The following is a 27,349-nucleotide window of genomic DNA, read 5'->3' on the forward strand; positions in this document are numbered from 1 at the left end:
CTGAAATTCATAGCCAGTGCTCTAAAACGGAGCCATCAATCTTTGAACGCTGAACAAGAACAGTGTATCCAGAAAACAGGTTATATGTCGTGATAAATGCACTGCCCAAGTGTCCCCTCTACCCACTGCCTTTAAGCGGCAGGCAGCAGCAAACAGGTCGTCAGAGGAGGCCAATGTGATGATTAAGTTTAACATTGCCTACAATATCTCCAAAGAGTGCCAACACACTTTAAGCACAAGCACTTTTTCAGTAACTTATCTTTCTTGTAGAAATGTGCTCCAAATAAAGAACTTTGTGTTGACAAGATTGTTAATTAATCGTTTACAAATCAATTGTCTGTATGGACAGCAATTTCCCCCCCCAAAAAAGTGCACATGTAAAACTGTGGTGTTAAGTAATGCGGTTGAAAAATTTTGGTGCGCCTAACTTTGTGCTGGTGTGCAAAAAGTACACTGGTGCGCAAAAAGTGCTCACCAGTGCAACCGTGGCAAAAAGTTTGTCTAGAGCCCTGTATATCAGTGTTTCTTAGTTTTAATTTGGTCTATTAGTCTCATTTTTCCCACTTGCTTAGTCGATTTAGGAAATTAGTCGGCAGGAACATCCCTACTTGTGATGACACATGATCAGAGGGTAAGCACCAGACACTTACATGGCTACTAAGATGAAGTTATATTCTTAGTTACCAAACATACTGCAGAAGTTGTTCAAAGGGAAATTAGGAGTCTCTTTTTCTGCTGTAAACCATATTGATGCGTGTAGTTGTTTGAATATCACACAGGACACAAAATAAAAAACATAGTGGATTGGTTTCTTTTTCTGTGAATGAATCTGTGTCTGGCTTTTATTTGTCCTGCTTGGTCTAATGCAAACTATCTGCTTAAAGAGAAATGAGACAGTATTTTGTCTAATTTGAATCAATCAAAACCACTGGAACAATCCAAAAATGTCACCGAAAACTCACCATGGGCTTCTGGTGGGAAGGACCGGGAATTGCCACACCACTGCTAGTATTCTCAGCCTTCTTGGTGAGTTGCACATATACCTTCCCATGATCCTTAGATACCAGACAGTGGTAGAGGTCATCGTATTTGACCTCCAGAAAGATGGCCTCACGATCCACGAAGTCACCTGGCTTCAGGAAGTAGACAACTTTCGAGGAGATGAGTACGCAGTACGTGTCGATGGGCTCAACAGCAATGAAGCTGTAGGAAATAAAACATTAAGCTTTGCTGAATCTGCAGGCAATCAACTGTAAGAACACACAATGAACTGAGTTACACTCACAACTCTGAGTGAATGTTGTCTGTGAGGTGGAACAGTTGCTCCTGACCGTCCGCCTGTGTGGCTGAGTATCGAGGCAGCAGACCCTGGGGTCCCTTACAGCAGCGGGGCTTCCTCACATGCTGCACAGTGAGCCTGAACGACATAGCAGCAGAATGTAAACACTTCCAAGAACAAGAACGATTCAGGATATTTCAGTTCTAAGAACATTAGACAAAAATGAAGCTGTGCCTTAGGGTCGGGGAACGGGTCCTGACTGTCAATTGTGCTTATGCGCCGAACGGGCAGGGTGCTTGAGGGTGGCTCCACCTGAGGACTCTTTTGTCCTACTGGGAGACTTCAACGCTCATGTAGGCAACGACAGTGACCTGGAGCATCGTGATTGGGCAGAACGGCCTCCCGGATCTAAACCAGAGTGGTGTTTTGTTGTTGGACTTCTGTGCAAATCACAGTTTGTCCATAACAAACACTATGTTTCAACATAAGGGTGTCCATAAGTGCACGCAGCTGCCCTAGGTCGCAGGTTGATGATTGATTTTGTAATCATATCACCAGACCTGCAGCCATATGTTCTGGACACTCAGGTAAAGAGAAGGGCTGAGCTGTCAACTGATCAACACCTGGTGGTGAGTTGGATCAGGTGGCGGGGGAGGATGCTGGACAGACCTGGAACACATAAAACGTACGCCTGCTGCCAGGTCTATGGCAGAACTTCAACAGCATTCTGAGGGAGACTGGAGATGTTGAGGTGTAAATTTGATCCAGGAAGTTATGGCCGCTCATTGGAAAGTCTACATGCTGGTAATACTTTAGCAGGAATTTCTTCTTGATTCTCAGCAGGGCTGAAGATGGGCTCCCACATACCGATGGACCATTAACAACTGACATATGAAATTATCTTGCGTGCCAGATATAATTGTATCGCTGACCGTAGGTTTGACCCCCCTGGTCTAAATGGTTCAGAGAAGGCTTGGGAGAAAGTGCTGTGGTCAGATGAAACCAAAAAACAACTTTCTGGCATCAACTAACCCATTTAAACCTGAACAAGAACCTCCCTCCCTCAACTAGAACAGTGAAGACCGATTTTGGATGGGTCTTCCACCATGGCAATGACTCAAAACATACCACCAAGGCAACAAAGGAGTAGCTAAAGAAGAAGCACACTGTAAGAGGCCATAAGAAGATCATTTGTAACCTCCACTAAAGCGGTTTCTGTGCTGTGATGAGTTTTGAAACCTGACATTCCTCTGCAGATGATCTGTTAGCTGTTTTACAGCTACTATTTCAACCATTTTTTAAGATAACAGGAAAGTTGGAGATTGTCTTTAATTAGAGAGTCTATAATTAGCTAAGACAGATGTGTAAAGCGATGGCTTTTGAGTAGTGGTTTAATCACTGCTAGCTTGAAGGTCTGTGGTACCGAGGTCAGTAATAGAGATAGGCATGTTTAAGAGTGAAAGATTGTAGGATGGCAGGACTTCATTGAGCAGTCTTGTAGGAATATGGTCTAAAACACATGTTGATGTTTTGGAATTACTGAAGTAATAATTACTGAGGTTGGAGAAAAAGTCTAAATAAATGTCAGTGATACTGAAAGCTGTACTGTGCTGAAGAGAAATCTAAGGTTGCTATTTTTTTTTTTCTCAATCAGTGATGAACAGTAAGATGTTCTAGCTTCACAGGGAGCATTTTTATAGAGTAACAAAGTATTTCAAAGTATCTTCAGGCTAAATGTAGATTGCACATTTCAGTTACATCTTTCCTTTTCAGAGGAGCCACAGTATCCAGACTTGTATGCACCAAACATGTAATAGTTTTAATAAGATAATTGACGTCTGGGGGCATAGAGTTTAAGTAGCTGCTCTGCACTGTGTGGGCACAAGGCATTGAAGGAGATAGTGGATAGTGGAGGAATTACATCCTTAAACTTACTTTCACCACTATCAGAAAGACGTCTACTGAAATGAAGCGTATTCCCCACCGCAGTGGCCTAATCTGCTTGGAGAAAATCCACGTGTGCACATGGTCAAAATATAAGCTGGTGCATGTTCAGGTTATGTAATAAAACTGACTTTAACAAAATAAAATAATGTTTTGGATTCAAATACTACAGAGAACAGACTTAACCCACCTATGATTACTTAGACTAGCCATATCACGGACTGTCTGGGCTGTCTCTGATGCAAAGTCCAGAGCTCCAGCCACTGGTTTGGTCACAGTACCAACAAGGCCTTTACCCAGGCCAGAGAAGAAGCCACCGACCCCACCCTCCGTCTTCACACCCTCCACAGTGGAAGTGATGATGCTCGTCATGCCTCCAATAATACCTGAGATAGGACAGAACGTGTATTTAAAAGGATGTACAAACTTGCAAAAATGCTAGCTTCAAGGGGAGCAGGCAGTGGGTCTTTAGTTTAATGTAGGCAATCCGTAACTTTGATATTTCATGTGAGTAATGTTTCTGGTATGTTGTTCTGAGGCTCTTGGATGACTCGTTGCTGCGCTCTTGGTGTAATTTTGGTTGGCCAGCTACTCTTGTGGAAGGTTCACTATTGTTCCATATTTTCACCCTTTGTGGATAATAGTTAAAAAATTCCTTGCTCCATTAAACAGCACTTTTCAACTTTTCTAAATTTCCATAGGGGGCTAATAATTCTGTCATCTGAAGATCAGTTCAAATTATGTAAAAAAATAAATTCTGAAACATCACTTATTCCAAAGGGCTCAAATATTTTCTATTAACAATTATCATTTTAGTGTCATCTTTCATTCAGTAATCTGTATTGTTTGATCTTAAATCTTTTGTTTCAACAATAATTTGTTCTCCCCACCACTTTTTTTTTTTTTAGCATTTTAGCATACGGACAACAGAGTTTACATAAATTACATTTTTAAGGGTTTGGGAGGCTCTTCATTCAGACACTCATTAAATGAATCTTTTATCAACTAGTGGTAGCATTAACCAGACAAAGAAGAGTTTTGAAGCTGTACCGTGAGCCAATCCATGAATCCCTGCTACCAGGTGCTCTCCACTGGTGGCTCCGTGGTATCTGATGTACTCTCGTTCATTCTGGTGCCGATTGTCCATAGTCTTTCCCAGCCCATCCGATAAAGTCCCTGCAAACTGACAAACAAAGCAGAGTCCCACCACACTGTAAATAGACTGGTTCTATGCACCATTTCTGCAAAGAGTGTGGCGCAGGTGCCGTTTCAGGTCATCTCCAGAAAGACATACTGATCGACCAGGGCACATCGTTCATGTCTCGCACAAGTGAAATGTCACAGCTTGATGCATAGCCCATGCCCTGGGTTAGGCACGGACCGGTTAGGCACTGCTCACTTTTTTTTACAACACTGGATTTAACCAAGGAATACTGGCACATTCCCTTGTCTCCGCAGTCTAAGGAAAAAATGGCCTTCTCTACTCCATATGGTTTGTACAAATTTTTCACACTTCCTTTTGGCTTGTTTGGAGCCCCAGCCACTTTCCAACACCTCATGAACCAGGTGCTACGTCCACACGGTGAATATGCTGCCACCGAATTTGAATCATCCACAGTGACACCTGGGCAGAGCTTGATTAAATGATTAAATCATTTCAGATTTAATCTACTATAATCTTAGAATATTTAATCAACAAAAACGAATTAAAAGAATTTAGATGCCTAAATTATGACTAAAACTAAATGACGATTTGCTGTCATTGGCTGGACATTATACACCTAAACAACAAAACTTACTTAACTCTTCTAATGTCTATGTATATATTTGAGGCTTTATGTATATTTTTGATCATGTGTGGATTTGAAGAAAATCCTAAATAAATTTGAAGTTGTGTACCCGAATCTTGTTTTTTTTTAATCTCATTAGAGATGCTGCACAATCATTTTAACCTGGAAAAAGAAAGTTAAAAGAAATGATTAAAAGATGACATTCATTCCTAATGACCAGGGTATATAAACTATATAAAATATCACACAAATACAGAACCCCTGAATTTTGGAGGTGAATAAAGTTTATCTGATTTTAACCAAACCTAAAAAGTGAGAGGCACCGTGAACCAAACCTAAGATATACATACCTTGGCTGCAGAGTTGGACACACCGTGGGTTACACTGCGTATGAGACCACCCACATTGCCATGTTTGAAGAGTTCAGTCATGCCCTCAGAGACGTCATTGAGGAGGCCCATGGGGTTCCCCAGAAAGTCCACAGACCCAAGTATCTGAGCCGCTTGACTGATGAGCTCCTACATAAAGACAACATTGCACTGTAAGGCTCTGACACAAGCTACACTGTCTACCACAGCACATGACATAGTTGTCTATGTGATAACTTATAGTGGATTTAAAAACATTTTTTTATAAACACCTTAACAGCTTAGAATTGTTGCAGTTTTAATTTTTTATATATTTTTTGTTGTTCTACTAAATTCTTCTAAATGAAATCTCTGTAGACATGTAGTACTGTGCAAAATTCCTGAGCCCACCACATTTCTTTATAGTTTGCTATGAGGTATTATGTGTGTGTATATATATATATATATATATATATATATATATATATATATTTATATATTTATTAGGGGTGCAACAATACTCGTATCGATATTGAACCGTTCGATACAGTGCTTTCAGTTCGGTACGCATATGTATCGAACAATACAAAATTTTTAATTTATTTTATCAACTTTCCTTCTGACGATGCTGTCTGTGTTGAGCACTCAGTGGATCTGCACTCGACAGTGCAGCCTAGGCGGAGTAGTCGAACGCAGATTCACTGAGCGCAGGGCAAGCTAGAGGGACAGAAGTTAAGCTCTCCTTGCAACATGGCAAATTGAACCTCCCCCACCCTAATTCAGATGTGGCGTTTGGAACTATTTTGGTTTTCATGTGACGTATGACCCTGAAGGTAAGCGCGTCATGGAAAAAAGTAAAACAGTATGTCGGATGTGCCATGCAATGCTCAATTACATTGGTGGGAACTACTGCGTTAGCGCAGTTAGCTCGTTGACTTGTTGGCCGTCCAGCCCCACGCACGGGGCGATCCGTGGTAGCTCGTTAACGGAGATTTGCCGTGTTGTGGCTTTAACGTCATTTCAACAAGATTAACGCTGACAGCACTAGTGGGAACACAACGAATATGACTGCACATTTACTCCGACATCATCCTAGTGCAAAGACAAGTGGAAGCAGACAAAAACAACAAGCACGCATGCTACAAACTTTACCCGAGTCATTTAGACAGCCGTTAGCACATGATTCTCCTTATGGGGACCTGATATGTTTAATATGCTGCTGAGAATATAGCCCAGAAGAAGCGTATAGTATAGCTTTTATTTTGGAAAGAGCCATTTCTCTGTAATAAACTGTCTTTTCCAAAGATGAGTGATTTCTCGATCAGAGATTTCTTTTTTTTTTTATTACTTTGTTGTTTCAGCAACATTAAATTTAAAAACTGTACTTTTGAATTAAAATGTATATTTATAATTTCAATAAATGACAAATTACACACACACACACACACACACACATAAATGCAGTATATAAGGCAAGAACAGAAGTTGTACAATTTCACAAAGCTTGAAAGTCTATATTTGGTATTTTTCAACACAGCCTGAACTTTCTTAGGCAGCTTGGGATGGGAATAAGAATTGATAAGAATGTAGTGTTTCCATTATCAATATTACTTATCGATTCTCATTTGCTACATTTTGAGAGTCACCACCGAGACATTACATTAATGCAAATTAATTACATGCTGTGGGTCAAATGTTTGTCCATGTTGGAGGGATTTACCTTCTTTGTTGCTATCAGCGTTGGGATCATTACTCAAAAGAGTATTACACAGAACACTTTTCTTAAAAGTAATGCACGATAATACTTTGTTACACTATTCATTACAATACTACTCTCTGTAAAATGACCTAAAACATATTGCATCATAATTACCATTTCATATAAACCTGAAGTTACAGTTCCACACAACAACACAAATCCCTGTTTACCATTGTTCAACTGTTCTATTTGTGGTGGTGTAGATCAGCTGATAGGCTGTGGTGATGGTTGCAGTAGGAATTGTCCATAGTTGTGCATTCACATCATCTAGTAGATCTTCAGAGGGTACTTCACGTGGTCTTGGTAACCGGCTATGGAGGGTCCAAGTTTCCAGCTTTGCCATAATCCTATCTTTCAGGTCAGCACCTCTCACACTCAACACTCCTTCTTCCTTCATACTTGGGGTTTGGTACCAAATGTCAGGTGGGGGTTATGATATCTCCCCTCTGACCTGTCGTCCTTGGCGTAGCATTTTTGTTGTACCTCGTCAGTCTCTTACAGTGAGAGCAGTTACCTTCTTCTGAATGTTGGAACACTGAGCTACTAGTTGTTTTGCCATCAAACTGGATGCTGGATATCGAAGATTCCATGGGTCCATCATCATGTTCATGTGACCACTTCCGCTAGAGTTACTTGTATAGTAGTGTTCCAACAGTGTCCTATTCTCATCTCTTGTCTACTTGCGCCTTCTTGCTCCAGAAGCCCACTTCTCATCAGTGTGTCCTGGTTCCTCAACACCTGACGCGGGACATTATTAATCTGGGCGACGTCTGAGCCGGTATGGCTTCAGTCTCTCACTCATATCAGAGGTAGGATTGGTTAGCATGGGAGTTCTAGCCTAGGGACCCTTACTTGATACAGACAGTCTTACCACTATGCTAAGCGCGCGCGCACACACGCACGCACGCACACACACACACGCACACACATATATGTATATAAAGCCTGTTACCTCTCTAAAGTGCTTAAGGATGTCATTGATGATGATCTCCTGTGTTTCATAGGGATGCACTCTTGTGAATGGGTACATGTTGATGACTGCATCTTCAAAGCGAACTAGAGGAAACCCCAGGGTACCTTTCAGGGCCTAAAATGACCAAAAAAAAGGAAAAGAAAAGAAAAGAAAAACAAATCACGTAATAATATGAGGCAGTAGCATGGCAGCTCTCAGATACTTGAATTGTTTTATGCCACAAATGCAGAGTGCCTGCAAAGTCAGGCTTTAACCACATTAGAATAGAATAGAATAATCCTTTAATTATCCCACAAGGGGAAATTTGGGTGTAACAGCAGCAAGAAAGATAAATATACAAACAAACAGTACACATGACACAGAACAGAAACATACACAATTTTTACATATTTACATGAAGGACAATGGTTACCAAAAGCAGAGTACTGTACTGTTATTAAATTAAATAAGTAAATACAGATAAGAGGCAAACCCTGTTTATAGTGTGAATTAGTTGATAAAATAGTGCAAGTTACAGCGCTGATGTAAACATCTATGTTTGTTGGGAGTGGTGGTCTGAAACAACAGGCAGCCTCAGGGCCCCACGGACAGCCTGATACAAAACAGCTTGGTAAAAAATATGTTGCCGTCCATCTCTCTATAGTAACAACTATATGGGAAGTAATGTGTTTTTTAAGATAAATCTCCCATTTGGACGTTGTTCAGTCAGTGGCTTGGCTGCTTGGATTGCCAGGTGTACCTGTGTAGTGCTTTAGCTAGCAGCTGTCTGACTTCACCTCGGCTAACTGTCAGTGATCTGGACCTTTTAACAACGTTTGAGTTTTTGGCGCCATTTGGTACTATTTTAACAGATTTATCTAATCAGCAGATATGCACAGGTGTGTGTGTGTGTGCGTGTGTTGCATCAAGCAGTTTATAGATGCCCCTTGGTAAATGAGCTACCAACTGTTAGCTGATAACATAGCACTCCATATCGAGCTCCAGATGTAGCATATCCAGGCTCCAAAACCCAATATGGTGACAGCTTTAAAATAAATAAATTAATAATCTGCAAAGTCACAATTTTATGGTGTGAAAACCAGCTGCTCACACATAACATTATAAGTATTTAAGTATTTAATGTAAGAAGTGAAAAGCACTGGTCTCCTGTGACAGAATACGATGTTCTGGTTGGAAACCTTGTGTCCTAGTATTCATGTGGATATCTCCCACCTAAATATTGCTGCTGTTGGCAGCATGAGTGAGAGCTACACAGAACTGGTGCCTGTCTACTGTTACATCAATCCTTTAAGATTTCATCTGCCCTACAAAGACGTTTTCAACTTTAAACAATTAATTTAGCTTTATTATATATAAAGATCCAAGCTACTCCAATTTTTATACTTGGTTAGGTTAATTAAATTGTATTTACATGTAAACAGCATATTCAGGAAAAGAAGAAAATATTCTTAAAATGCTGAACAACTGCTTTAAGAAAATAAAACTTTCGAGTGGTTATGTCTACCATTAAGCTTTGGTTTTTGGACATGTTGCTCTCTATCAAAGGCACCGCCACTTTGCATTATCAGAATGATTTTAGGCTAAAAGCTTGGTTATAAAAAAAAAATCAGTGTCTGGTTACCTTGAGTTCAGCAGGCAGCTTGTGAGAGGTGAAGACACTCAGTTTGACCTGAGGAAGGCTGATCTTCAAATTCTCAAAGTAGTACCGTTTGTGAGGTCCAGTGTCCTCGTTGGGCTTGTCACGGAGGTTTTCATCCAACTTCTCCAGCTCTGGATAAGGATAAAAATGATCAGTTTTGCGGTGAGCCTCTCGCCACTATTAACAATGATGCTGAAACAAAGACCCACCAGCATCTGTCTGTCCATATCCAAAGAAACTGAGCAGCTTGAGCAGCAACTTCTCCTCAATTATGACAGTGAAGCGACGAGCTGTCACCATCAGGTGCTGCGTATATATCATGGTTACATCTTTAGTCACAAGATTATGGTACAACAAAGCTATATGTTTTCTAAAAAAAAGATATCAAGATTAAGTTAAAAAAATATACTTTCTGACAGTTTCATCAGTTTACTTTTCTACAGTCCCCAGTGATCACCTGTGATGGAGCACTTGTGTGGTACTCACCTTGTAGAGGTCAGTAAGCATGAGGCTGCTAGGAACCTTGACTGAATTGACTTGCATTGCTGGGCCACTGTCACTTACACTGCTCTCACTGGAACTGGGAGTCACACACAGCATGACAGGATGAGTGGTACCCAAGAGCTGATTATCCACCTGATAATCACAATGTGACAGAAAGAGTATTTATAGAGTTAGCGAAACATTCACTACATATACAAGTTCATCAGGAAAGCATTCACAGCACAGTGTCAGACTGAATACTTATGTACATATTATATTTTTATTTTCAGATTTTAATTTACAAGAATTTCAAGCAAACTTTTTCCCTTTGTCATTATAAGGTATGTGTGTAAAAATGTGAAATAAAAAAGAAATTAAAATAAATCCATTTTGGAATAATATGACAACATCTGGAAAAGGTTAAATGTTGTGAATACTTTCCAGATGCACTTATCAGACTCACAAGTACAGCAAGTTAAATAATTATTTGTAAATTTGCTCACTTACAATACAAAGATGTGAAATCTCTCATTTTTATGGCAGCTTAATTTTGATTTAAAAACATATTTCATAAAAAGTTACAAATTGATTTGTATGTCATTGACTGAATTAAGTATTTGATGCCTAAGCTAAAATGACTTAGAAACCTTTGTTGGCAAACACAGCAATAAGATGTTTCTTGTAGGAGTTTGGACCCCCATCTTCACAGAAACACTAAGTCCTTTAGGTTTCTTGGTGCCGTTTGGCAACTCGAAGCTTTAGCTCCCTCCATACATTTTCTCTAGTACTGAGGTCTGGAGACTGGCTCCATGATGTTAATGTGTTTGTTATCTGGCTGTTCCTTTGTTAGGTTATGTTGTTGGTATGTTTTGGATAACCGTCATGCTGGAAGACCCATCATGACCCATCGTCAGCGCTCTCGCCGAGGGAAAGAGGTTCTCATCCAAGATTTTACCGTACACGATCCCATACATTGGCCGCTCAATACAACAAAATCATCCTGTACCCTTAGCAGAGAAACAACTCCAAAGCATCCACGTCTGTGCTTGACTGTTATTTATATGAAGTGTTTTTCTGGATTTTTGGTTCATATTCTGTCTCTCTCCAATAAAATTAAACTACCACAAAATTTAGAGACTTTTCTTTTGTTTGTAAGTGTACTTACAAATTCAGAGGGGGATCAAATAATTTTCCTTCTTAATTTTCAGCATGTATACCACATGAATGTAAAATGAAGCATCTTTTGCATTCATTTATCTATATTATCAACCGCTCTATTCCAATTCAAGGTCATGTGGGGCTCGTGCCTATGAATGTATGTGTTAGATAGAAAGCACGGAAGCATAGAAAAAAGTGCCTGTATGAATGGCTGAATGAGGCAAGTTGTATAAAATCCCCTGAGTGCTCAGGTAGAGTAGAAAAGCAGTATATAAGAATCAGTCCATTTCCCATTTACTCCACACGGAAAGGCCCTAGTCTGGACTCTAACCCAGGACTTTCTTACTGTGAGGCAATGATGCTAACCACTGTATCCTTCTGCTACCCATTTAAGCTGAAAGTACACATTTCAATAAAATCTTGGTTGCTTAATTGAAGTCATTTATGCGTCTGACTGTCAGTGTTGGGTAAGTGAGTCCAGATAATGGAAAGCTACCCTGAGCATGTGAAACAGTTCATTTAAAGTAGCTGTGGAATAAACCTCACACTGCTTGGTCCTCTAATGTGTTTATTAAGTACTGTAAATATTTTCAAATGTGCAGTAAACTCACCTGTATATTGTGGATGCTCAGCTCCAACACTTCATTGGCAGCAGTGCGAGTAAAGTGGACATCTATACCAGACAGCGTAGTAAAAACAAGCTCCTCAGGAACTTTGTTGACCAGAGACAGCCCTAGCCCCTCCTCCAAGTTCACCAACACCTGGGTATAATTACAGAGAAGAAGTGTATTGTGATGGCATCAGCCACACAGGGGTAAATTAGTCCATTTTTCACTTTATTAGTTTGCTTTGCAGTTTTCTTCATTAATATAATTCATTAATCATTTGGTTAAACCTAACACTGATATTGTGAGGCGCGCACATAATAACATTGTGTGGTTTTTCTAAAATGTTTTGTTATATTAATTATGTTTCTCTTTCTTTGAGTTACCTGGGTTTGGGCGGTGGCTGTTTCCTGTCTGGGCAGGGGGCGTGGCTGAGGACTCTGTGAGCGGAATGCCTGCTCAGCAGGACCAACCATGGGCTTACCAGGAGCAGGGGTATTTTAGGTTTAGTTAGGCTATTCTGTGCTTAGTTAATATTAGTGTGTTTTTGTTTTCCCCCCTATTGTGTTCAAATGGTTTGGCCAAATCATTATAAAAGCTACCCTCATGCGTCTTTGTAATTAGGTCAGTTTGTGAGTTAAGTTGTGTCTCACTTTGTTTTGTTTAAGTTTCTGGAAATTACTTTTCGTGGAGTTATATTTAGTTGACCTCTTTTATGGGCCTGCTAAGTATGTTTTTGAATTTTGTTAATTTTGAACTTTTTGAGGGTTAAAATAAAGAAAACCCTTTTTGAAGATATTTTTTTGCCTGTGTCCTCTTTGCTTTGGCTGCTTGGTCCCTCACATGTATGATTCCTAGATGAACCATTTTAAGGTTTTCTAGAAAGCCTATTCTAACCAAGACAAGTGCAACAATGTAAAAAATTCTAGAAAATAATAAGATAATATTCATCCACACATTCACCATCTTTCTCTTATTCAGGGCAGAGTTGTAGGGCTAGGAAGAGAGAAGGCAAGACAACCCTCTCCCCACCCCATCCAGCTTAACCAGGAGAACATTGAGGGATTCCCAGACACACCAAGAGATGTAATTTCTCCAGCGGATCCAGGGGCTTTCTCCTGGTGCGACATGCTTGGAACATTTCACCCATTTCATCTTTGCCAGATTACTGAACCACCTCAACTGGCTCCTTTCGATGTCGAGGAACGGGGGCTCTTCTCTAAGACTCTCTCAATCTCCTCATCCTATCTCTAAGGAAGAGAGACCAGAGAGCATCACTGTAGCCATGGTCTCTTGCTCCCTTCTCCCCTCAATCATGAACAAGACCCTGAGATACTTAAGCTCCTTCACATGACACAGCAGCTCACGTGGAGGACTCCACCCTATTCCAGCTAAGGACCATGGACTCAAATTTGGAGGTGCTAATTCCCATTGTTGGTACGTCACACTCTGCTGTGCTCCTATCCAGTACCATGGAACAGATTTTTCAAGGGAGGCTGTGGAGAGTGATCCCCCAGTAGTTTAAGCACAGCCTCCAGTCTTCGTTCTTAAAGATGAAGAGCTGGGACAGCATATTCACTTTTTTAAACTGTGAGAATATCTGAATCCCCAAATTGAGAAGTATATATACACTACAAATAAACACTTGAAGTGAAAGATTTTTGTTACAGCATAATAGATGCATTTCAAATGATTTTACCTCCAGCTCCTGCTCAGCCTCTCTCTTCTTCACGTCATCTCTGCCCCGATCCTGTTCTGTACTAGATGAGCTCCTCATCATTCTCCTCTGACTGAAGTCACTGATCTGCAAAAAATGCAGTTTAAACCAAAATCAATACTGAGGAGGTTCACAGATATGAAATTCAGATATTTTCATGAGTATTTTTGGATCATTAGAGTGATAAATATCTGGTACATCATAAAAGAAGCAGTTACCAGATTTATAGTGTGTGAACAGAAAAGAAAAGCCAAAGAGACTGTCTATCAGATTTGGAACATCTGGAGTCAGGTCAAATATAAATGGCTGAAGTAAAGACTGGGACGCAAAAACAATTGTATTATGGAATTGCAATTTTTTTTCAACATCAAATGTGTTACTCTACCATCCCACCTTCAGTAAAAAAAACAAAAAACACATGCTCAGATGGGTTAAAATCATTCAAGAACATTCAATTCTTTGTCTTAAGGCACGCTCACACAGGAAGTGATTTGCCTGTCATGCATCATTTTGTTGCTCACAGTTGTTCGCTACCAGTGTCTTTAGGAATGTTAGCCAGAGGTTTCCAACTTGTTTTGTGTTGCATGCTCTGGCCCCTGGAATACATTGACAAGTCTCTAGGGTGGAAACATGAGTGAGTTGGTAGTGTACCTACGGCTTCTGATTCACACAATTACTGGGGGGTGTCCTATTGACCATAGCATATTCAGGAGCAGGATAATGAGTCAAAACGAGCTGCTTGAGTGAGAATTTTCTTCATCAACAAGAAGACCAACAAGTCCTGCAAGGGGACTGTAAAGACCTGCTCCCAATAACATGATCCCAAAAAGTTGATTCTGTTCATCCAGACATCTCGTTTTCAGTGGGAGAAACCTTTTGTCACTCATTCAAGTGACTTCTTCAGTCTCAGCTGACTGCAGATTTCCCCAACCTTATAAACAGTACATTTGCATAATTACTGAAACAAGCACCACTTGTGAAAAATGGGCTGCGAGGTCAGTTTCTTGATCATTATTGTGCATGAACAACCACTGGTCACTGACCACTCATCATTGGCCAATGACTAATGATCAATGTCCATTAGTACCACAGAGAGTTCACAGAGAGTAGGGGAATGGCTGCAATCACAGCACTGTAAGATGGTGACAGATGTACCCTTAGGCCCCCTCCTCGATTCAGAGATGGTCTTTCCCTTTTCATGTAAATGGCCTCTTTGACTCCCCACTCAAACCAGCGTGCCTCCCTGTCCAGGATGTGTACACCCTTATCACTGAAAGAGTGTCCACTGTGGTGAAGATAGACTGCAGAGTCCTGGCCTGACAACTTAGCTCTTTTGAGTGTTGTGGCATCTGCTTCGCCAGAGGTTGTTTGGTTCCCCCGATGTATAAATCCTGGCAATTCTCCCGGCACTTAACAGTGTACAGTATACTACTCTGTGTCGGGGGACCCGATCCTTGGTGAGGTTGATCATACAGGCAATTGGATGTTGGACGCTGAGGGCTTTGCATTGCTGAGACAGGCCGAAACTTTTGTCCACAGTTGCTTTGCTTCCACGTCTGCAATGTTACAGTTTCTGTGGCTGTGATCAGTTCCACTAGAGGGATTTGTTTCTGTGTCACAACAAAGTTCAACCCTTTTGTTTTTCTCTGCTTGGATGAGATATCTGTTAGACATATTTTTCACCCACTTGTCCCCTTCGGTGTGGCATCCTTCTCTCTTCTGGCCGCATTGTAAGTCTCTGTTAGATCCGCTCCTCTTTCGCAAGTGGTGCTAGTTTTACTCATTGTGCAAATGTACTGTTTATAAGGCTGTGGAAACCTGCAGTCAGCTGAGACAGAAGAAGACACTTGGATGATTGACGAAACCTCCAGATGAACAGAATCAACTTTTTGGAATTTTCTTACCTGGATGACTGAGCATGCATTAAGTCAATATCATGATGTTATAACAGTATGTTAAAGACTCTAAAAAAAGCATATATACCAAGTAGCTTGAGAAGAGAGTACTGTCAGCTGTCAGAACGTATTTTCTTATTTATTATTTTGAAGAGCCTGTTAGGTGAAACTGTTTGTAATTGCTGTGTTTTTAATTTGTCTAAACCAGGGGTCAGCAACCTTTAAGACCCAAAGAGCCAATTGGACCCAGTTTCCACGGAAAAGAAAACACTGGGAGCCGCAAATACTTTTTGACATCTAAAATGAAGATAACACTGCATACATTGTTTTTTTTTTTTTACCTTTATGCTTTGTATGAACAGCTATAAAGTGTTGCTTGTGAAATTCATGAAGTGCTACAAAGAAAATGAAATTTAATTCATGTAATGAACACATTTTGAACTTAGCTTTGAAAAATTACAAAAAAGAACGACATCCAGCTGAAGGTCTCTTTTAAATGAATTAAAAGGCTGAACTTAAATTATCCATGTAGCAAACAAAAACTGAGCCGTCATTCTTATATCACCTTTGGGCTTGCTCTGAATTTTAAAAATAATTGGAAAAAAGCACTATGCTGCTAAAAAATGGTTAACGTGTATGGCGGGGCGTGGCCAGCAGTGCCTCTGCAGAAGAGGTGGACGCACCTGAGTATCATCCGCAATGACGCCTCGCCACCTTAAAGTCTTTGAGCAACGAAAAATAATAAAATATAATTTTATATTTTTTCAAGATCACCATGGTAAATGGCCTGTATTTGTATAGTGCTTTACTTAGTCCCTAAGGACCCCAAAGCGCTTTACACTACATTCAGTCATCCACACACACATTGGTGATGGCAAGCTACATTGTAGCTGCAGCTGCCCTGGGGCGCACTGACAGAGGTGAGACACTGCTGGACACTGGCACCACCAGGCCCTCTGACCACCACCAGTAGGCAACGGGTGAATTGTCTTGCACAAGAACACAACAACCAAGACTGTCCAGGCCGGGGCTCGAACTGGCAACCTTCCGATTACAAGACGAACTGCAAACTCTTGAGCCACGATCGCCCACGATAATCTCCCAAATTTAGTTATTTTTTAACTTGTAGTCTTAACAGAAATAAAATACACTTTAGCTAAGTACTTTTACAATTTATTTTCCCAAACCACGGAGCCACAGTATAAAGACTAAAGAGCCGCAGGTTGCCGACCCCTGGTCTAAACAATTCTTTAAGAGCAGCTTTTTGTCATTTCTTTAGACTTTCCTGTTTTGGGTTTTTCACCTGTAAAACACGTGTGGGTCCATCTGGCAGCACCTGGACCGACAGAACCCCAGAACCTGGCCTCATCTTCTGGTTGATGAACTGCTGCTCAAGACTAGGCTCCAGAAGTCCAGAATCTGGTCCCAGAACCACCTCTGCTCCATCATACAGACCCGCAACCCCACCTTTCACCTGGAGAGTACCAGTCACCGAATAATGTAAAACTGAAGAAAGTCATGACAGGAAAAACACAAGCACAATAATATGCTAAGCTGGTGGTGCACCTACCTGTACTACCAGTCGAGGCAGGCCACAGGTCAGCATGCCTGAGCTGAAGTACCATGTCTGGGTGGTGCTGCGTCGTGAGTCTGGCCTCCTCAGCATTAGTGGCTCAAAACTGGGAGAGGTAAACAGGCAAAGAAATACCTCTTACACCCAGAGTTCATCTCAGCTTATGGTCTGGGGTCATTAAATTACTGAAAATTACTCCTGAGAGAGAATTCTTAAACTGCAGAGAACAAACCTGTTGTCACTAACAGCTGCAAGTCCAGCGATGTCCAGTACAAGAGAGGAGTCCAGTGGGCGTGGCTGAGCTGGTTTGCTCTGTGGTGGAGATGAACCTTCATGACAAAGCATGCCAGTCCCAGTCATCCTCCACAGCTGGGAACGCTTCCCTGGTTCCTGCACAATAATCCATGTAAACAGAATGATTATAATTTTCTATTATTTTCCTTTTTTCCTCTCTCTCTCTCTCTCTCTCACTCACACACACACACACACACACACACACACACACACACACACACAGAGGAAAAGATAATGGCAACAGGTTTTCTGATCAGCCTGACAAGTGCATAAAAAAAAGTTTTTTGTTTCAAAATAAAACTTGAGTTGATGGCAAGTTTTGCTGCTGGGTTGCTGCTTATTCACAGTAGTGGAGAGCTAGCCTGCACACAGATGAATGCGTTAACACAATTCCAGGTAGTATTTAAAGTGTGGTATTAGCAATCTGACCATTTTTAAAAGAGGGCACCTATGACTGGAGATTCAAGCCATTGCACGGTTGTATAAGGACCAAATGGATAGAAGCAACAGGCTGGACACCTCATGCTCGCGGAGCACCACCAGAATACTAGGGGATGCAGTTAATTGTCTATTAAATGTCTGGAGGCTGAGGAGTGTGATCCCCCTATAGTTGGAGCACACATCGGTCTCCATTTTAAAAGATGGGAACCACCACCCCAGTCTGCCAATCTGGAGGTACCGCCACTAATCTCCACGCAACATTGCAGAGGCGCGTCAACCAAGACAGTCCTACAACATCCAGAGCCTTAAGGAACTCAGGGCAAACATCATCTGCCCCAGGGCCTCTTGCCAACAAGAAGCTGTTTAACTGCCTCAGTGATCTAACACCAAGTGATGGATGAGGTTCCCCCCTCGTCCCCAGACTGAAGTTTCCTCTTCAGAGGGCATATCAATGGGATTAAGGAGATCCTCGAAGTATTCCTTCCACCGTTGGACAATATCCTTAGTTGAAAAAAAACAGTACTCACCTGAACAGTACACAATGTGGGAAGAGCACCACTTTCCCCTCTTGATTCGCCTGATGGTTTCCCAGAATTGCTTCAATGCAATCCAAAAGTCTTTATCCTCACCAAACTCCTTCCAAATCTGAATTTTTGCTTCAGCCACTGCCCGAGCGGCATACGACTTATCATCCTGGTACCCATCAGCTGTCTCCAAAATGCCGCAAGCTAACCAAGGCCGAACTGGAGCGGTTTGGAGCCAAGTGTGAACTGGCGGGAATGAAAATCAGCTCCTCCAAATCAGAGGCCATGGTCCTCGGGCAAAAAAGGGTGGAGTTCCCACTCCAGGCCAGGGATGAGTTGCTTGGGGTCTTGTTCACGAGTTGGCGGGGGGGTGGGGGGATATTTACCGGTTAATCTAAGTCTCTACACTCACCTTGGATGAGCTTTCTCCAAAGGGTGGCTGGCCCTCGTTAAAGCCAGGGGGAGAAGCTTAGCAATTCGGGAGGGGTTCCAAGTAGAGCTGCTACATCTAATGATAGATTTAAATTTCATCACAAGCAATGTGATGGAGGAGACTTGTACGTTTTTCTTGAGAGGCCATTAGTCTTATGTTGTGGGAATGTGGATCTACGACAGGATCTACGTCATATTGTAGCTCTTGTCTTTTTCTATTGCATTCATTTTGAGACATTTTGAGTTTACATGGCCGCTAACCTGGCCAGGTCTCCCTTGAAAAACAGATTTTATCTCAGTGAGACTTTAAGGTTAAATAAAGGTAATAACTAATAAATAAATCAATTACATCGCTATCTTAAATGACTTGTAAATCAGTGCATTCTGTTTTACATTTTACAATGTATAACCTAACAAATATACTACCTTCTTCCTCAGGATGACCCTCTGAGTCTTAGTGTCCACATCTAGAACCAGTTCAGCACAGCTCACCAAACACTTCTTCCCAACAAGTCGTCTCTCGACAATCCTGCAGATACAAAATTAACCTTTGAACTTTAAAAAAAAAAGGAAAACAAAGAAAATGATGTCCTTTTTAATTCCTTCAGCCATACTGTGAGAAAGTGTGCGTGGCTGCGATGTAGATGAAGTTCTCATAGTAGAGTTTGTTGTATTCTCGGAAGAAGTTCATGTCAGCTGTGACCTCAGAAGATCCGGCTCCCTTCACAGTGAGTATGAGGCATGGGGGCAATGTAGGCTCATCACAGGCGTAGTCTAGCACTGCGCCTGGCTTCACCTCAGTGTGCAGCTGCATGTCAACTACACCGTGCTGCCAGAATTGAATAGGCACCTGCAACAATTAAAACAAAGGAGTTTATTCTAACAATTTACCTCATGCTCCATTTGTCGTTCATTTTTACTGAAGACGTGTAACAGATAATAAAGCCAACCCAGACACTTTTGCATGTGAAGGACACAAAAAGATAAGAAATAACAAATAACCAGACCATAACTGCTATGGATCTCAAAAAAAGATTCTGAATTCCTCTCAGAACAACACCCCCCAAGTTGCAAATTAATAATAAGACCCTTTGTCTCTGGTATACTATCCATTACAGGAGATAGAGCAGGTCGTTTAACACAAAGCACATCAAAGTATCCTTGGGCAAGTTACTAAACCCTTGGTTTACCTAATGTGTGAGAGTGTGCATGAACGTTAGACAAAAGCACTTAGGTTGAGAATAAAGTACATGAATGCGTGCTTGATTGTGTGAGCCTTGTATTATTATTATTTTTTTAAAGAGTGAATGTTTTATTTTATTGTTTGTGGGAGCAGCCAACCACATGATGCAAGAATTTCCTTTGGAAATGATAAAGTTTTGTGAAATGTGTAAAAAAAAAAAAAAGCAAGGAGTGCTGAGAGTAGAAGAGTGGTACATAAGTACTGGTCCGTTTACCATTATTGAACTTCTACCAAAGCGTGTCATTTTTTCTTTTCCGAGAGAGCTAACAGTGGATGTGTGTATTATCAAAGACAGAGGAAAGACTTCAGCGAGTCCAGTGTTTTGAGTACAGGCGTTATTTATCTGACTAATACAGTAGCACCTGACAGTTAGGACCAACCTCAGAGGTGTTGTCAATGCGGAAAGGAGGAGGCAGCTGGTCAGTGTCAGTAAAGGAGATCTGGTAGGTGGCTCCCTTGAGGGTGATCTCTGTCCGTAGGAAGAAACAATTCCCCAGTGTGTCCCTTTTTAAAATAAGATACAAATAAAATCAAATAAATACATAAAATATTGTGAAATGTGTTTCTGTTTGTCTGTCTGTAACACCTGCTCCCCAGTATCCTTCTCTGTCTCAATCACCCTCTCATGTCCTCCTTCACTACATTTATGAATCATCTCTGAGGTTTCCTCCTGCCTGGCAGCTCCATCTTCAAACTCTTTGTCCAATGTATCCACCATCTCTCAGTTGCACATGTGCAAACCATCTCTCTAACTTGCACTCAGCTCTACACACCATCCTTGTTCTTGAAAATTGATACCAGCACATTTCTTTCAATTTCCAAGATTGTGTTAAACAATCTGAGTAAAACATCCACTGTCCTTTTTCCCGAGACATCTTCCTACCTGTGCAGGTATTTACACGAACCACTTTTCCACTCTTCATGGCCAAACTCACTTTTTCATTAAAAATCCTCTTCATTATTCACTAACTGTTCCCCATCCGTCCTCCCGTAGATGTCTTTCTGAAAGTGCTGTAAGTTTAAGAATATAATCCACCCACTATTATCATCTTCAATGTCCTGTACCAACACAGAGCAGAGCAGCTACCTGAACACTACTCCAACAGAGGTGGATAGTAATTTTGCATCCTCACTACGCATGACTCTGGATACTGTAACTCCTCTGGAATATAGAGCCTCAAATCAGAAGTACCTGACTCCGTGGTATAATTCTCAAACACGTAGCCTAAAGCAGATAACTCGTAAGCTTGAGAGGAAATGGCGTGTCACAAATTTAGAAGATCATCATTGAGCCTGGAGAAATAGTTTGTTGCTTTATAAAAAAAATAAAATAAACAAAATTAAATTTAAAAAAGCGTCCCCCCGTTAAGCTACAACATCTTTCTATTCTTCACTGATTGAAGAAAATAAGAACAACCCTAGGTTTCTCTTCAGCACTGTAGCCAGGCTGACAAAAAGTCAGAGCTCTGTTGAGCCAACCATCCCTTTAACGTTAACTAGTAATGACTTCATGAACTTCTTCAAAAATAAAACCATTAGAGAAAAAATTACTCATAATCATCTCACAGATGTAATATTATCTACAGCTACTTTTAGTACCATTGATATTCATTTAGACTCTTTTCTCCAATCGATCTTTCTGAGTTAACATCAGTAATTACTTCCTCCAAACCATCAACGTGTCTTTTAGACCCCATTCCTACAAAATTGCTAAAAGATGTCCTGCCATTAATTAACCATGGGTTCCTCAGTTTCAGCCAATGTGGCAACTTGTAAATGGAAGAATGGAAAAACAGGGCTTTGTTATCCTACCCTGGTCATTGTCATTGGCTCAGGTATGTGGATGACACCTGGGTGAAAATCAGATCTCAAGATGTAAGAGATTTTATCCATAAAATATTCTCTCAGATTATTAGAGAAACAAAATTCATGATTTTTTTTACAGCCAGTAACAAGATTGCTTTCAATGCAACATTCGATACACCTCATCAAGTGACAGATGGAGCTGTTTATCATGAATTTGTCTGCCATGACCTGACCTAATCAAGTCATAGCAGACACAGATGAGAGAGGGACATGGCAATCAAATAATCCAGACTACACATCTGCATAGGAATTCCACAGTAGTATATCATTTCAGCTTTTGAATTTTTCGTTTAGAGGCCATGCTACACATGAATAGAAATGGCACAGTCTTTAAATAATTGCATGTGAATTTCATCAAGCTGGCTGCTGAGTGCGGAAACGTGCTTCTAGAGGGACTTTGGCATCACGGAAAGACAACATGGACATTTGCTAAAAGATTAATGTGTCTGCATACAGTAGGTAGCTCACCTCATATTTACATGAAAAGACATGGGTTTGTTAACCTCAAAGCCTCCTGACCATGTGCAATTGGGGATGTCCATGAAGCGCACACATAGCAGTTGGTCATAATCATTTCGTGGCCAGTGAAAGACAACGCTGGAGCCTGGCAGGGTGGAGATGTAACCATCCGGGTTGGCCGTACCCTAGGACACACATGAATATTTGTTGTTATGGGAATACTGGTTCCCTGGAATCACTTTATTACTTTATTTATCTTTAATTATTTACTTAGTTACCAACCAGCAAAGCACAAAGAAGCACTGTTTTAGTCTTTGGGTCTGAAAAGTAAAAGTCCCGAGTGACAGGGATGTCAAAGCTGAACCTGGTTGGTTTGTTTGTTTGGTTTGTTTATGTAGGGACAGGATATGGACAGTTTTTTTTTCCTGTTTGCGTATCGTATCTTTACAGGTCAGAGTAAAGAAGTAGACAGGGAATGATAGAGAGGAGTATGAAACAAAGATCTCTGCCTCACTCTAAGCTGCCACTACTCTAAAACACCTGTGCAAAATAAATAAAAAATAAAATAAGTATTATCCAGAGTTTCTTTCACCTTTCCTCTTGCAAATTCTCTCTGGGCAAAGGCCAGTTTGTGTGTAGATCGGTTGTCCAGCATGTAGCGTGGGGCAAAGGTTACGATGTGTGTGTCTCTATAGCGTCCTTTTCCTTTGCGCACACTGATACCTGTGTCAGTGAGACAGGGAACAGTTAATGAACTGTCATTATATTTTGGGGTAGTGAGAAGAGAGTGCTGTAACGGGCGACATTGAGGAACAGGAGAAAGATTCTTGTTGCACAGAACTATAGAATCAGGGCAAAAGGCCACTATTTACAAGGCACAAAATAACCCAAAACTGATCAAACAAATGAGGGAGAATACTAAGAAAACAATTAGAGAAAAAATATTAACTCATCTAAAATGTAACCATGAATTTGTTGCATCAGTACTGACAGCAAATCATCCAGAGAGGTCACGAACACACTATGATAAAATCTGCCGGACATCATTCAATCATTCAGCTCACACCGGTTGTGAATAGACCAACTTGCCTATGTTGTAAATGAGGCCAGGCCTGTTTCCATGTTGGATCACTTTGACTGCTCTGACTCCACTTCCTCCATCCAGGGAGAAGCCTTGACACCAGCCAGGAATTCCATCTGGATGGATCCCTTTACCAATCCGCATTGTACACCTGGGATCATTATAGATGGGGAAATAAATAGAAAGTAAGGATGAAGGAAATTCTATACCTGCTGGGTAGAACTTGAGGCTTACTGTGGAATCCTTGTTGTCTATGACACACACTTACATGGCAGGCTGTTCCTTGTCGGTGTAGCAGAAGAGTAACGGGCTGAGGCTACGGGCCAGCTCGTGCTCCTCAAACTGGCCTGCTGCATCAGTCTTGGTATTGTCTTGACGGAAAATTAATGGTAGACCTGAGGGATAAAACCGGCTTTAGAGAACAGAAGCTTCCGGGAAAGTGTTTGCTTTTAATAATCAGAGTAACTATTGCGTTCAGAAAACATTACCAGTCTTGTTGATAAGCCAGTAGGGGGCAGAAATCAAGATTTTTAATGCCCCTTGTGCTCGTAAAATGATGCGAATGGTGAGACAAAGAAGACGTTTGTTGGTGTCATACAGCCGCATGCGCACTACATAGTTCTGAGTTCCCGTAGGAATCAGCAGCTCTTTACACACAGGGAAGTTCTCCAGCAGGACTCCTAAAGAAGAATGCACATCATCAACATGGAGACTGAGAATACAAGTTTATGACATAAACACCAGCTGATGTTTGGCTAATGCTCACCCAGCTCCATGTTCTGTGAGGTGTCAGCAGCATGGAGCACAGCCTCTTTTCCTGGCTTCAGTGAGCCTTTAATGGACATTCCTTTAATGTAGTAGCTGATGTCACAGGGCAGCAAATTGGCCAGCACCATGGTAGGCAGAAGGTAGACCGTGTGCCCTGGCTGTCGATAGATTTGCTTTGTACTGCCAGAAACGTATTTGTTGGCAGGCTGCTGGTCTGGGTAGTTCTCCTTTTTTATGACCACGCAAAACCTGCAAGACAGGAAGAAACATTAAGAATGGTATTGAGCGCAGGCGAGACAAGAAGAAAGAGCAAAAACGTCTGACCAGATCTACCTGAAGTTGTGCTTGAGGCTGTCATCAAAGTCTGCTGACTGACACTCCCTCTTACTGCTGCTGATCTCTCCAGGCCGCTCCACCGTGGTCCAGTGGATAGGAACCTTACAGAAGAACAAGCCCAGGCCTTTAGGCCGAGACTGCAGCCGCCAGGAGGTCAAGTGGAGGGGGACTGCCAAGGCCTGGCCAGGCAGGATTGGAGGCAACACTACTGGTTCTGTCAAAACACACACGCACACACAAATAGAAGGATTTAACAGAAGACAAGAAAATAACATAGAATAACCTAAACTACATACAATAAAACATAATAAAAAAAATAGGATAAATCAGTGGTTGATTGGATGGTTGATAAAATAAATGACCCTACAGTAGATGGGAAATTGAGCAGCGTCTTACTGTCAGGCGCGGAGGGGCTATCCAGTCTGACCTCCATAGGAACATCCAGTCGGTTCTTGACCATGAGGGCAGAGCGGACTGTGACCACCTTCCTGGCACTGCCCTCCATTGTGATGGAAAAGACCACTCTCACAGGAGGCAGGGCAGAAAACTGAGGAGCCATTAAGTAGGAGGTGTATTATTAGCAACAGTCACGTCAAAGTCGTCCATCTCTTCACACTCAGAGTCTCTTAACTTCTGAGAACAGCTTAGAACCTTTGTAATTACTTTGACAAATGCAGTGAAGTTTGTCTTCAGCTTCTTTGTCCTTTTAACTCCAATGAACTTAATTTTTTTATTTGTAGTATTAGATCATAATCAACAATTTACAAGGTACATTATACTAGATCATCCTTTGTCATGTATTATACTGGGCTGCTATTTGTTGCCAGTCATTTGAAAACTGTGAAAAACCTGACTAGACTAAAGACTGACAGAGCTGTTCACAGTCTGATTTCCTGCTGCGTAACAAGCATTAAGCTGTTACTGTAGCTTTAGAGTCTCTTCAAAATGCTTGCCTTCTCTGCTGTTCACTAATCTGGAAACAAGATGTGGCATACTTACGTAAACGTGTGGGTGGATAATGTTGGTCCTGCTGATAGGGCTGCCGACCTGTGGGAAAGTAAAGGAGCAAAAAATATTTAAGATGAGAAAAAAAAGGAACAACAAAAAAACATCCCACCCTAGAAGGCAGAAAACCCTAGCATTACTAATATGAATTCTGTTTTTGAGTTGCGCTCACAGTGTTGGAAGAGCTGCTCCTGTCTGGAGCTGCATAACGAAAGAAAATGCCCACTTTGTCCACAGACACCGGCTTCACTTGCTCCCATCCACATACACGAACCAGCAGCTGGTGCAGTTTCAGCTCATGAGTGTGTCTGTATTGAAAAAGGCAGTGATACACAGTAAGGGTGCATAGCTCTATAGAGATGAACCATCTAAAAATATGAGCTGCATCGGGTTGGAGCTCATTTACCTCAACCAAATTGCTATTCACCCTGTTAATGTACTGACAGTTTTCTTTTAATTAAAAAGGTAAATGTGAAATGCTTTACACTAACCAAATATCATTCAGATTCTTCTTGCAAATCATCATTTGAGCAAAGTAGACAGCTTCTTAACAACATCTTAATTTCAGACAGCTGCTTATTAATAGCACAGTTAAGCTGCTGTGTTATCACAAATAATCAAACCGGGAGGAATAAAGGTTAAGACAGTCAACAGAGTCACTGGATGCAACGTGAAGCCGAGCAGTACCGATGACGGAGTTTCTCATGGGCCTCAAACTCAAAGGGAATCTCCTCCCCAGGCAGCACCTCTCTCCACTGGCTCACATTGTGGCTGTCATCAGATCCTGAACTGTGGACATCAGAAATGGAGTCTGCACTACTGCTGTGGGAGAGTGCTACCCTGTGGGAAACATGTAAAGAGCTTCAGGTACTTGTCTATTCTTTGTGGCTGAGGCAATTCTTTGCTGTGTAAATTCACGCTTCATTAGATACATATTAAACCCAAACTGAGAAAGTTGTGGTGTTAGCAAACTGATGTACATGCACTCAGCATTAACAGCACTGTCAGAGTACAGTCAGTGTTCATTTGTTGGCAGTTCATTTCTATGAAACATGGTGTTTCTGCAGATTGTATGCATTAAGATCGTTCTGGTTACACCTACCTGGTGGGTGTTGTAGTCATAGTGGCAAACCACATAGTACATCCAGTATGGTTGCGTAGAGCATAGGGGACAAAGGGCTGCCTCTTCTTAGACAACTTGACATCTGATAGAAACAGAATTAAAAACAGAGTTTGTATATATACATATACACAGACAGATAGAAAGATAGATATTCAGATGGGTTACTGGAACAAGAAGGTCTAAGTGGATGACGGATGAGAATAGGGAGCGGAAAGGATAACAATAAAATTAAATATATATAAATAAAACACATAGAACTAATAATGGTTCATCCTAATACCAACTGCAGTATTACTTTGAATCCCTCAGTAATGTCTGTAGTGCTGCTGAGCAGATAGAGCTAGACTTAAATGGCTTTATTTTTTGGTTAAGAACTGTAAATGCAGACATTTAGACACATTTTTTCCATTCCAAGTCATTTCTATTTCTTTGTATGCATGTTGTTTGTTTTTTTCCTGTGTGAGTACTATAACAGTATTAACAATTAATGATCAACGGCCAAAAGGAATGATGTGTGCAAGCAAGAGAGTTTTACATCCAGAACAGGTTTTAGCAGTTCATCCACAACCAGAGACTGAAATGCACCAAGTATTGAATTTCACTTGGTATCACAAA

The 27,349-nt window shown here is 41.2% G+C and overlaps 1 protein-coding gene across 4 annotated transcripts in view; it reads right to left on the reverse strand.

The window, feature by feature from the left end:
• The window catches only part of vps13d (vacuolar protein sorting 13 homolog D), a 78,954-nt gene that overhangs the window by 4,071 nt on the left and 47,534 nt on the right, over positions 1-27,349 (reverse strand). For all 4 annotated transcript variants that reach the window (XM_085145111.1, XM_085145113.1, XM_085145109.1 and 1 more), the window contains 29 exons: positions 26,714-26,816; positions 26,299-26,451; positions 25,784-25,919; positions 25,606-25,653; positions 25,003-25,153; positions 24,604-24,820; positions 24,269-24,519; positions 23,991-24,182; positions 23,771-23,897; positions 23,511-23,653; positions 23,014-23,144; positions 22,431-22,606; positions 20,477-20,600; positions 19,468-19,703; positions 19,280-19,382; positions 17,395-17,552; positions 17,160-17,268; positions 16,893-17,063; positions 13,677-13,781; positions 11,984-12,133; positions 10,218-10,367; positions 9,941-10,037; positions 9,714-9,862; positions 8,072-8,206; positions 5,364-5,531; positions 4,274-4,406; positions 3,414-3,609; positions 1,286-1,417; positions 963-1,203 (listed from right to left, as the gene is read on the reverse strand). In XM_085145111.1, coding sequence (XP_085001237.1) covers positions 963-1,203; positions 1,286-1,417; positions 3,414-3,609; positions 4,274-4,406; positions 5,364-5,531; positions 8,072-8,206; positions 9,714-9,862; positions 9,941-10,037; positions 10,218-10,367; positions 11,984-12,133; positions 13,677-13,781; positions 16,893-17,063; positions 17,160-17,268; positions 17,395-17,552; positions 19,280-19,382; positions 19,468-19,703; positions 20,477-20,600; positions 22,431-22,606; positions 23,014-23,144; positions 23,511-23,653; positions 23,771-23,897; positions 23,991-24,182; positions 24,269-24,519; positions 24,604-24,820; positions 25,003-25,153; positions 25,606-25,653; positions 25,784-25,919; positions 26,299-26,451; positions 26,714-26,816 — 4,385 coding nt within the window. The remainder of the gene's footprint in view (positions 1-962; positions 1,204-1,285; positions 1,418-3,413; positions 3,610-4,273; positions 4,407-5,363; positions 5,532-8,071; positions 8,207-9,713; positions 9,863-9,940; positions 10,038-10,217; positions 10,368-11,983; positions 12,134-13,676; positions 13,782-16,892; positions 17,064-17,159; positions 17,269-17,394; positions 17,553-19,279; positions 19,383-19,467; positions 19,704-20,476; positions 20,601-22,430; positions 22,607-23,013; positions 23,145-23,510; positions 23,654-23,770; positions 23,898-23,990; positions 24,183-24,268; positions 24,520-24,603; positions 24,821-25,002; positions 25,154-25,605; positions 25,654-25,783; positions 25,920-26,298; positions 26,452-26,713; positions 26,817-27,349) is intronic.

The sequence above is a fragment of the Neolamprologus multifasciatus genome, chromosome 20 (genome assembly GCF_963576455.1).
Source record: "Neolamprologus multifasciatus chromosome 20, fNeoMul1.2, whole genome shotgun sequence".
NCBI lineage: Eukaryota > Metazoa > Chordata > Actinopteri > Cichliformes > Cichlidae > Neolamprologus > Neolamprologus multifasciatus.